General features: G+C 32.4%; 2 protein-coding genes across 5 annotated transcripts in view; both read left to right on the forward strand.

Moving 5' to 3' along the window:
* LOC109600809 (protein bric-a-brac 1) overlaps positions 1 to 12,063 on the forward strand; it is a 405,012-nt gene extending 392,949 nt beyond the window's left edge. For 3 of the 4 annotated variants that reach the window (XM_049962995.1, XM_049962997.1, XM_049962996.1), the window contains 5 exons: positions 5,729 to 5,995; positions 6,442 to 6,701; positions 7,591 to 7,804; positions 7,880 to 8,137; positions 8,196 to 12,063. In XM_049962995.1, coding sequence (XP_049818952.1) covers positions 5,729 to 5,995; positions 6,442 to 6,701; positions 7,591 to 7,804; positions 7,880 to 8,137; positions 8,196 to 8,374 — 1,178 coding nt within the window. In that variant the 3' untranslated portion in view covers positions 8,375 to 12,063. The remainder of the gene's footprint in view (positions 1 to 5,728; positions 5,996 to 6,441; positions 6,702 to 7,590; positions 7,805 to 7,879; positions 8,138 to 8,195) is intronic. The other variant, XM_049962998.1, reaches the window with a different exon arrangement.
* LOC126264558 (uncharacterized) lies at positions 1,547 to 4,639 on the forward strand. Its single transcript, XM_049963000.1, has one exon. It carries the CDS (start codon positions 3,118 to 3,120, stop codon positions 3,637 to 3,639), a length of 522 nt encoding a protein of 173 aa, XP_049818957.1. The 5' UTR covers positions 1,547 to 3,117; the 3' UTR covers positions 3,640 to 4,639.
* Positions 12,064 to 12,368: the final 305 nt, after the last annotated feature.

Here is a 12,368-nt window from a genome sequence, read left to right on the forward strand (position 1 = left end):
TGTAATTTCCCTTCTGGTGCCAATACAGTCCCATTAATCGTCCGCGGTCCTTCGGCCGTCCGCGCTGGAAAACATAACGCAACGTAAACAGGACTACTGCCAAGATCGAAGTTATGACGGAACCATTAAAATGCACAACGCCCGGTCTTAAGCCAATTTACCAATACGACACACTTTAAACACTGCACAATTCTGCCCGGTAATAATACCCGTAATTGATTATTTAAACATTCACCTAAATAAATGATTAAAAGTGGCTTTATGACGCTGAGAACATGTGTGGCAAACAATGAAAATCGCTTTTAATATCCAGGATCGTAATTGCGAACGTGTCCGGCCGTATGTGTTGTTGGTACGTTTCGTCACGGGGATGAAGAGTGCGATTTTTGCGCAATTAAGATTCAAATGTGAGTCACGTTTCTGAACTTTCTGACACAATAGAGTCGAAATACAATAAAATCATTATTGAATCGCTACAAATGAATGTTTCGAAGAATAATGCACGGAAGAAACTGAATTGAATTAGGTTAGACCAGTACATACTAAACAGACAGAGGCAGTATGATTTACATTTATTGTTGTGTTTTGTATTGTTTAAAAACGAGCAAAATACGCTACAATGGCAATCGCATGTATTTTCTACCGGTAATAATGGAATGACCTGAATTCAAGTTCGCAGCCGTCTATTAAACTTATTAAAGGCACTTAAAGGAGAGTTTGACTAATAAAACTTGAATAATTATAAAAATTAATTGAGTATGAAATTTCAGTAAGATCATGACGTGGGGAAAATAAAACATTTGATTAATTTTCTTATACAATGGTTGACTTTGTTAAATATATATGCATTATACAAGTTTTACAAGAACAAAACCACAGGAAAATTGTGCATAATAAAATATGTAATAACATGACAATTAGATTTATAAAAGTAATCAATATTTAATAGAATATTAACAAAACATGTATTTTAGATAATGGTATATTAAAATTATTGTTAGTCTTTTTAGTGTCTAGAATAAAATTTATTTGAAAAATACAATACATCATGAATATTTTAATAACTTATATTGATTGGAAAGAGCTAACAGTTTGTATTTTTCAAATAATCAAATATTTACTATTAGAATATTGTAGATTTACTATTTCAGTGAATACCTTGTTAATGCATAAAAATACTCGGTTAAAACCGGGGTATTTGTAATTTTAAGTTTCACAAATACCTTGCTTGTTAAATCATTTCAGCACCCTTAATTTCGTTTCCTCTTATTTGTATCCAATTGTGTCATTTTTGTGCATCATTTCGCGTTTTCGAATTTCAGACGTGAAATTTGGCACGTTTATATAAAGTTGATACTCGGTCTGAAGGTATTCACTCGAAACTCCCGAAATTGAATTTACAATTCTCGGTTCTCGGACTGGACGCAATTTGTCGTCTGTGGAGTTTCACCCCCCCGGTGAATCCCCCGCCTATTATTTACTTGATCCCGTTTAATTTTAGGACGCGGGGTTCGGTTCGGAATTGAAAAATTGAGGAATTAGTTATTAGATAAGTTTTCTCGTTGGGTTTATGTGTGTTCTGCCGTTGTTAATAGTTTTTATTGTGCTGTTTTGTAGCGTAGTTTTCGCAGACTTTCGTCATAAATAAGGCGGTAATATTTTCGTTATATGACACACTCATATTTTAAAAGTATTGCCCAAGAGCTGAACAAAAAAAGAAAAAATTGTAGACGCCGGCACAGAGAAAAAATATTGTCCATATATTATAAATGTAACGGCCGCGGGGTTAAAGTTTTTATTTTTCTCAGTTTACAACTCTGTGCTGTTATTTTTACAACGCACGAGAAAAAAACACATATCAGATCCAACTTGAACATTAATTGTGAACTTTCGCGATCGATACCGTGATAAAACGTCTTAGATCGTACATGAAACATTCATAAAACGTGCGAGTAATTAATGTACGTTTCATAATATTTATTAATATTAGCAGTAATACTCTTGTTTACGAGCTGCTTTTCTAAATTATGTTAATCCCTTTAGATGATTGGAGCAATAACTCGGAATTAGCACCATATATTAGCCGGTAACTCGACGATGATGAAATCGTAATTATACATGTTCGAAGATAAAATGCCCCAGAATCAATTAATCAAAACTTTGTGTAATACAATACTGCATATTTACCATGTGTAACCTGAAACCATTTTGATTAAAAAATACACACATATTGCGGTAACCACTAATGACATACACGCACAAACAAGTAATAATAAACTAAGACTAATTTGAAAGTTTTATCCCAAAAATGCATATTCAGCGTCCCCAGATACGAGCGCTGAACATGCAGAAGCAATAAATTCAAAAAATTCAAAACCAAAACTGAGAAAAAAAACCGGGCCTGTATCCGCACAAATCGCATGCACCGTGGTAAATAAAATAGCTCGTTTCTAAATGAAAATCGTTACTTTTTGATTTGAGGCAGCAAAATTAATGCGGACAATATATATTTCCCGGAGCCCCGGAAAAAAATGGAACAAACAAATCATTTTATGGAAATTAACAATATTTTTTATTCATGTTTTCTGTGTCTGCGTCTACGTAATATTTTTTCGTTGCGTTGTTGTTGTTTGGATTTAATATTGGATTGCAGCTTTTGATGTGCTTTTTTTCTCTCGTTTGTCCGGCCGTTTTTGTATTAGTTATTTTTATGTATGCATGTTCGATTTAGTTTTTATCGCCGTCATATATTTTTTAGATGCGCCACGAATGGGTCGTTTATTAAAGGTACCCGCCATTCAATATAAATCATAAAAGATATTACCTTAAAATCCGATTTTTTAATAGGAAAAAAACGTCGATGAATACATGTATATGCGTGCGTCATCAGCACAATCGTTCTGGCGAAAAACTTCCTCGTTGTGCCCTTAAGTAACTCTTTGGAAGTCTTCAAACTGTGGTTAACATCTAACCAGTATCGATGAGGTTCTTCATATCATCGCAATTCCCCTTTCTCGTACTTCATTCGTGAATCAATGGAACGTGTGGCTTACCACACCCAGTTAGGTGACCTTTAATAGACTGGCCCGCGCTTTTGACATTATTATTTAGCCCCCAATGTTTTGGCATGTCAGTTTTCATTTGCACGTTGTTTCCGTTTGCTCAGCAGATTACCCGACCCTATTAAAAATGAAAACTCCCACGTGGACGCAGGAGCAGCTGAAAGAAGCCATCGAAGCGGTCGTGAACCAAAGAATGCGTTTCACGCAAGCGTCCGCGCGTTACGGCATACCGAAAGGAACGTTGTACGACAATATTTTGGGTAAAAGCAAACGCATGGCTGTGCTCGAGGAGGCCGGCCTCAATAGGCGCGAGGAGGAGGCCGTTTTGGAGTTTTGCTGCGAGGTTTCTGTGTCGCCCTACAACAGGAGGACAAAGAAATCTCTGGCGTCGGTCTTAGATTACGTACAGAACCTGCGGAGAGTGCGAGATCCCGAGTTTATGTTCACGGGGTTGAGCGGCTTCCGTTGGTGGTGGGCTTTCTGTAAAAAGCACAGCATCGTTTCGCTATATTACGACAATAACGGGGTGAATCACGAACGGTTCCAGGTTAAAACGGAGGGGGGGACCGGTTTTTGAATTTCACGAATTTTTGGGATGAACGTCGACTCACAGGACACGTAATTTAAAGCTAATTAAAAAATGCATTTTTTTATTTAACTTTTTTTAAATTACGTGGCTTCCCCAGATACGCCTTTGGCCTACGTTCTATATGTTAATGTTAAAGTATGTATCGCTGCAATAAAACAAATTGTTCAAATTCGGGGACAATGTTGATTTTAAGTACAATGTTTTGTATCGATCGAGAAAGACTGATCCTTAGATAAGTTCTATCTATTTGGCTTCTTTGCATGTTTCTTTCTTCACAAAATTCTTCGGCACATTGTCCTTGATCCATTTATTTTTATTGTGGCCCTGTTACTCGAGTATTATTATATGTGAATTATTATAAACCAACAAGTTAGATATTAACATATTAAAACTGATATTGTCTAAAGACTTATGTGAAACTATAAGCAATAAGTGCCTTTATATACTTGTTTTCTCATTGTTTTTGTAAATATATAATAATGTATTGTAAGTTTTAATATAGTTATATGTCTGTTATAGGTTTATAAAATTTTATGGCATTGTTATGCAGGGTTTTAAACAAAATTTTTATAATCATTGGTACAATGCCCACAAAATTATACTGGTGCAATCACGAGCAATTGCAGATTATGATTACATTCCTCACTTCTTTTTCCAACAAGTATACTTCCTTCATTCCTATAGTTTATAGGTCTGTTACGTTTGTAATTTAAGGTTACTTGCTTCAATTTCCGACTCATGCTCTCGGAAAATGAGACACGCATTGTTAGTTTAGTTTTTATATAAAATGTTTATTTTCTTTATAGCCATTTTCCAATTATCAGCGAGTTGTTCATTGAATTTTTATTAATTAACATTGTATTATATTTAAAAAATGTATTATATTTATTAGTTTTGACTTGATAAGTCTCTGTCTGATAATCATTAGTAAGAAAGAATTTTGCTATGTTTATAGAAACGTTTCTCAATAAAGACCTATTAACTTTAATTCAAGCTATTTTATTTAATCCATACCAATTAAAATGAATGAAGTTTTAATTGATTAATTAGCAAAAAAAATCTGTTTATTAAAATTATGCGCATATGAACTGAATCATTTGTTTGTTATAATAAGAGATAATTCGTCCTTCTAGCAATTAGTTTGATCTCTGCAAATTTACGTCTCAGGTAGTTTTAGGTGGCGCCTTTAGACATCTTTTGTGAGTCTCTCGAATTTAAGAAAACTAGAAAACTACTTGTTATTAAACTCTTATTAGAGTTTATTAATATTGATTGTATTGTATTATTTTTGACCTTACTTAGCTAATAAAACTTATTTACAATATAATTTATGATGTATATTTTTCGAGTGAAATAGTTTACGGCCTTGCTCATTTAACAATAAATTACTAATTTATAATAAGTGGTAAACAGTACAGTTTAATATGTGAATAATTTACTGTTTTTATATGTCCAGTATTTATTTATTATGACTGTAATAAAAAACAACGACATTGGGTAGAGATGATAAGAACCATAAAGTTCCAATAATAATTTATTTCCGTTTTAATCATTCCGATAAAAATTTAATTTTATTATGCACAATACAAAACGATAAATAAAATGTCGGTAAGTTGAAATTGTAAAAATACACAGGTGCACATTGTCTACTCGTAAATTTTATTTCTTATGTTTCAGGTTATTCATCAGTGTGGTAATATTTATTTCTTATTTAATGTATATGTCTTATTATATGAATTTTGAGATCATGGTTAATAATTAATTTTTTACAGGTTGGTTGGTAATAGTATCTTTATCGAAACTTGTTCAATATATTTCAACATCATTATAAGAAAAATATTAGAATCAAAGTAAAATTTAAAAAACATGTATTAAAAACAATCCTCAAGTTTTCATTTTGTTTTAATATTTTATATGAGATATTAAAGAAAATAATGTATTTATTGATCAATTCCAATTTTTAATAGTAATAGATACATGTAACCATTTCGAGGTCAAGTTTCGATAAATTCTATGCCAATATGTAATTTTTTCGCATCCCCCGAACTAATATTGTTTATTTTTCTGTACCTTCCAGCAGACAGCTACCAATACCAGTTGCAGTCTATGTGGCAGAAGTGCTGGAACACCAACCAGAGCCTGGTCCACAATTTGAGATTCCGCGAGAGAGGACCGCTGAAGTCCTGGCGTCCAGAAACAATGGCAGAGGCGATATTCTCTGTCTTGAAGGAAGGATTGTCGTTGTCACAGGCAGCTAGAAAATACGACATTCCCTATCCGACTTTCGTGTTATACGCCAATCGTGTACACAACATGTTGGGACCCTCTGCTGACGGAGGTTCGGGTGAGTCCAATGCAGTAAAATGCATTTATCTTATTATTTAAAGTATCTTAAAATTAACGAATAAAATTAAACTAACTTCAAATTTATATTGGTAAAGAAAAACTACAAGACTGTTCCAAAAGTTTAGTACTAAGCAGACAATTTATGCTGTCAGAAAACAAGTAAATTAATTATATATTTGTTGTTCTCGACATTTTTTTTTTAAATTGCTACTATTTTTTTTAATAACAGCTGAATTTAATATGCGATATTAAGTCAAAAAAGTTTCCAAGTAAAAGACAACTAAAAACAAAGTATATATTATTATATGTTTATTATTTATATTTACATTACTAAGCTGTATTTGAATAAGTTTAATAACAGTCACAAAAATTCAATGAAACAATTACACCTTACTCCAAATCATTAACGTATGTATATGTTATTATATAATAATATTTTCATAGATCTTCGGCCAAAAGGAAGAGGTAGACCTCAACGTATCCTCTTAGGCGTCTGGCCCGATGAGCACATAAGAGGCGTGATCAGGGCTGTCGTATTCCGTGACTCCCACATCAAGGAAGAACCGCCGATGAACATGTCATATCCAAGATTGCATGTAAGTACCCATTCTACTAACGGTCTGGGTTCATACAAACACAATCAGACAAACGCGCAATTGTGGGACAAGATCAGGAATATGGAGAATACTATTTCTCCTGCAGAGGTAAGAATTTAGCTGTTGTGTGTTTTGTGTTTATTCTATGGAAACTGATGTTCGTGATGTTAAGGATATTTTATTAGTATTTAAATAAGTAAATGCAACATTAATTTATTCGCCATCTGTTGAATCCTTTGGAATGTGATGAAATGATTGTGGTTAGTGTATAAATAAATTAGACCAGTTTATTAGAATCCGAGATATGTTTAAATTATTCATGACAAACTTAAATTGCTCTATTTTTATAACAATTGAAGTTAAGTAGTTGTGGGCAGTAAATAATAAATTCCTCGGTCTAACAACATTTTTCACTTGATAACAGCGTTTTATTATTTATTAACTTTTAAGTATTAAAGTTTTTTAATGGAAATTAACCTCAAGTTCAAATACAATCATAGGTCTGGAAACTTAAGTATCTAATAATACAGTCATTAAATTATATTATATTTGTGGTTGAAATACATTATTTGTTATCTTTGGTATTATATTTTTTTAATATATCATACCTTTTACAATTTTTAAAACTTTAGTTGTCATTTCAATGAACTATTACACCGTTTAATAATTCATTTCAACATAGAATACATTTTCACCTATTAAATACAATTGGCTCTACTAGAGCTGCTTTACTTAAGGTGAGTTCATATATAAACAGTAATTTTTTATACAAAATAAACACCTTACTTCATGTTTCACCACACATCTTCATTCTTTGACTTACACTACCCTAATTCTGATTCTAGTTTTCACACTACATAGAAAAAATAAATTGCAATTAGGGAAGTGTCGGACTCGCCGACAATCTTTTTATTCTTTGTAACAAACATCTTTTTGAATCACTCTAGAAATCTTATTAAACCAAAGAGCGTAACTCATGTTACTTCTCTTGTTTCAGGATGGTGTAACGATACAGAGCTACCCGAACAATTCGTGTAGCAACGGCTCAGACCCGAATGTATCTCCAGGAGCCGCAGCTGCAGCTGCTGTAGCTGCTGTGGCTCAAGGGCTAAGACAACAAATGTGCAGCATGGTGGCCGCCGCGCACAATCAAACTTCCGCACACGAGACTAACCCCGTTGCCAGTTTAGTTAACTCTTTAGCCTTAGCCAGTAAGTTTATAATCATTAATTTTATTAAAATGTCAATAAATAAACCTTATCGTATTAACTAATAAAATTTTGTAGGCCACTGCGGTAATGTAGCTATGCCTTCTAATGGCATACCGCCAATGTCAATGTCGCACATTGCTTCCATGCGTAGCATGAGCAGTCCCGCCGGCAGCATCCAAGATCTGAGGATAAGTCCCGCCGAGTCGGCGTTGGACTCTCCGATTTCAAGTCCTTTGGGACTCACAGTCTCCAGCAGCATGGAGACCACCAATCCAATCAACATGAACACAATGGGCAGCACGAACATCAACAGCATGGACGTAGGAAATATTGGTAAGTTCAAAAACTAGAATCAAACCATTGATAAATTAAATTAATGGCTGTTTTTTAGGCGTCTCCGGCATGACGTACAAACCGACCAGGCAATTCACATCGCCACGGCCTGAGAACCTCTTCCAGGAGGATATCGACGACTTGGTAAAGCCGATGCACACATCCACGCCAACCCACCAGAAGGACACAATGACCACCATCAAGATGGAACCGATGACCGAGTGTCGGGGTGAATGAGGAACCGGGATCGGACAACAGCAAGATCAGCCACCGCATTGCAATGTGATAAATAATTATTTTTAGTCGTTAGGTTGAACAACGGGGTGACCGCACAAAAAATTGTACGACCGCTTATCCCCGGTGGTTTAAATTCTTTGTTTATATTTATTTTGTGCGAGTCTAAACGTATTGTTGGTTGTCCAGGACAAAAATTGTCGTTATGTAATTTAAATATTATTGGTTTTTGGTATTAATTTTGCTTCGTCTGGACCTTGGCATTACGTACGGATGGCGCTTTTTCATTCTAATTTTTAAATTATTGCATTTTTGAATGTTGAAATTGATAAGAAATTTTAGTATGTAGTATATTTTGAACAATTTTATATAATTTATCTAGAAGCCAAAGTTTTCGGCCAGTTCTATAAAAGACTGTTGTGTATATGTATACTAATTGTTCTAAATTCAAAATTAGAGTGGAGATATATTATTTCTTAGACTTAATATCACATTAGCAGGGAAATTATTCAGGTCTGTTTCACATTTGGTGAGGAAAATATACTTGTATCAATCACATACATGGACTCTTTGATTCATGCGAAAACCAGTTTTGATATTTACGTTACAGACATAAATATCATATAATACTAGAGACAATCAAATTACTGCTATATTTTGATTGTCTAGTTTTCGTCGGTCCATCTCACCACCTGAAACAAAACCTCACAGATACGACATTCCCCGATGAATTCATATGATGACAATCTGTTAATCGGAATCCGTTAGTGTCATGTATATGTGTAAAAGGACTATTCCTTTAAAACACTTTGATTTTTTCTATCATAGACTTTATAAATTGTTCATTTCTATGATTCTGACGTTGCTGTATTGAAGAAACTAAAATGCTAATGAAATCGGGCCCAATTACGATCTGAAATACGCAATAAATTGATATTCTAAATAGAGATCTTACCAGGCACCTGTACACCTCTACAAATTTTATTTTTGTTTTTTTTATATTTCAAGTGAATTACAAAGTTTGTTCTAAAGAAATCGGATTTTTTAATAAACATAATCTTTTAATTCGCATATAGAAACTTAAATTAAGAAGTCCGATCCATGGAAAATTTAAATTTGATTTTTAAAAAATATCTGTGATAATTATTATGGACTTATGGACTTAACAGTTAAGTAATTTTTAATTTAGTCTTTTACTATATTGTAAGTGTACATAATATATATTTTATATCGTCTGGGAAAATTATCTAAAAGCCTGAAAGGCACATGTACATAAAAATTGTATATTTTATTGCCAAAAAAATATCTAAATTCGTTTTGATAGGTTTAAGGAGTTTCGGAAAGTTTAAGCAAACATTTATTTAAATATAATTTGTACATATAAAGTATTGGAAAATTTAATGTTTGTAGTTCACTTGAGTGTTAATCTTCATCCTTAGTTAGTTAAGTTGTAGAAATGTTTATATTACATTAAGTTTAATCAGTGTACAGCTGCTACTTTCATCAAAATTTCACATTCAGTGATAAGGCATTTAAGTAAACTGCTTTGGATTAGCGTAAAATAGCAGAAATATTTCTGTAATTGTCCACACTATTATACACATCAAAATCACTGTTAAAATTTTGATGAACCCTCTTCATATTAGCATGCCTACAGAAAAATTTTCATGTTATGCTGACAGAATATTTATTTTACTATATAAAAATACTTATATAAAATACACCAAAGTCGATTCATAGTGTTAAAATATAGAAATATGTACAAATTTTAAGGAAATGTGTAATCCTCCATTATTGTATGTGTGTATAAATATGAAACAGTTTACGATTTATGATTAGCTCCCACTGTAATTTTCAGTGCAATATTCCTTTATTTTTCTTTTGTAGATTTTTACTTGCTGTAAAGTGGTTTTGAACTTCACTGTGCAGTCCAAGAGATTGTATCACGTAGCCATAACGTTTACTATAAGTTTGTTTACTCTTGGCCCTTGTACAGTGTGTACAAAGTCCCTTTGTATAAATATTACAACTTAAGTATGGTCAGTGATTGTCAGTATTGTTTAAACGTTTTAACTGGTCTCTTATAAATTATTTTTTATTTATTTAGTTGAAATTGTAATTACATCTGATGTATAGGTATTAAACGTACTTGTATTGCTTCGATTCGTTTGCCTGGCAGCTTCAAATTGTCGATGTACACACTTCCAACACTGTAGATAATGTTAAATAATCAAAAGAATTTTCACCGATATTGTCGCATGTGGAAATGTGCAGGCCTATATCTCATATTGAGAATCCACTAAAAGCACGCAGTTTTTTAATGGATTTTCAACCAACCTGTCGAAGTTTGAAGCTGAACTCTTTGTAAGAACTATAGCAATGCCAAATGTATCATATATGTTATGATGTAGTAACAATAAAAACATAGTGAAAAAAATAGGTGTTGTGTATGTACAAAAAAGTGTAGTGCAACTCAAAGACTAGAAGATACCCGGATGCGGTACACTTAACCCATGTTCTCACAAGGTAGCACAGAGATACTTTACGAGAAAACCCATAAAATGAGACACAGACGTTTTATTCTTTCAAATAGTGTAAAATCACGAAGCCAACTAAAAAATATTTTTGTGATTCGTTTAGGTATTAGGATATGAAATAATGTACAAAATTTATATAAAGAATCTTGTAAATGTAGAAAGAAAATTATTACGATTTAAATGAAAATTATATGCCTTCCTGCCATTCAAGGGTGTACCATGCTGTTGTTTGACTTTTGCATGTCGATCGTGATAAAATATTTTTCAAAAAGTGGCCTTTGAACTTTATAATTTTGTGTGTTTGTGCAAAAAAAATGTCTTTTGGATCTATTTTATATTTCGTTCACGTGCACAACGGTCAACGGTCAGTTTGCTTCACCAAACTTGACTTGTGTGTTCCAGGAAACTAATCAAAATTTTTTATACATATTAGGGAATTAATGGGCGTTCGGATTGTTGGTCGGTGGTGCACGTTTTATACGTAGGATTCTTGAGTTCACGACTAGGCTTAAATGTGTTCAAAAAGAAGTAGTAAGTGCCTTCCAAAATCTATGACGACCACTTATGTCATCCGAGATACTAAATTTTTAACAAAATTGTGCATTTTGATGTGTTTTTGGTATGGTATTACCCTGGATGGCATGTTCTTTTTCATATCTCTGTAAAAATTACATTTATATAACTTTATTATAAGTAAAAGTGATGTGAGATTGGCATTTTTAGATTTTTAGATATTGTATAATCACTCAAAATTCAGGTAAAGCTTTATTTTAATGTATACTATAAAAAAAACATAATATAGTTCGATGTTAGATCAGATATAACATAGAATACCTAAAATTATGATAGCCAATTTAGTATTTATGCAATAAAATATTTATCAATTGTGCTACTTATGTTTTGTATAGACATCTCCCCAAGAGAATCTAACAGATACAGTCCAGTTGTACACTTCTAATAACTTTAAGTTTTAAAATACATGTGCAGAGTTTTCATATTGATTTCCTGTTGTTGTATCAATATATACATATGAGTATATTGAACTACCAATGAAGGGAATCCATTTTGTATTTTATTTGTTATTGAAATGATTTATGCACATCATTATTTTATGTCTGTATGGTAAATAAATAAAATTGTAAAATATAAAAATAAGATTGTATTTTATTTGTCCCTTACTTTGGATATTCTTTTTATAAATATTTCGTATCTTAAGTAACGAAAAGTACTATCGAGTATATATTAGTATTAGTACTAATGAAGAGAATTTTGGGGTACTCATATTATTAATTTTTGTAATATCTACATTGAAATTTATAATAATTTCCAGACCACTGTTAATAATAAAAAAGAAAAAGAAAATGACAAATATGAACTAAATATAACAGAATTTCCTATTTTTGGGTGCTTAATATAAAATACTTAAAATTAAATATTTCTTGTTACCTGATCCAGAAAAT

The sequence above is a fragment of the Aethina tumida genome, chromosome 2, assembly GCF_024364675.1.
Source record: "Aethina tumida isolate Nest 87 chromosome 2, icAetTumi1.1, whole genome shotgun sequence".
Taxonomy (NCBI): domain Eukaryota; kingdom Metazoa; phylum Arthropoda; class Insecta; order Coleoptera; family Nitidulidae; genus Aethina; species Aethina tumida.

Bases quoted from the DNA above. Each gene is read 5' to 3' on its own strand.
- LOC126264558 (XM_049963000.1), top strand. From the start codon at position 3,118: ATGTTTTGGCATGTCAGTTTTCATTTGCACGTTGTTTCCGTTTGCTCA.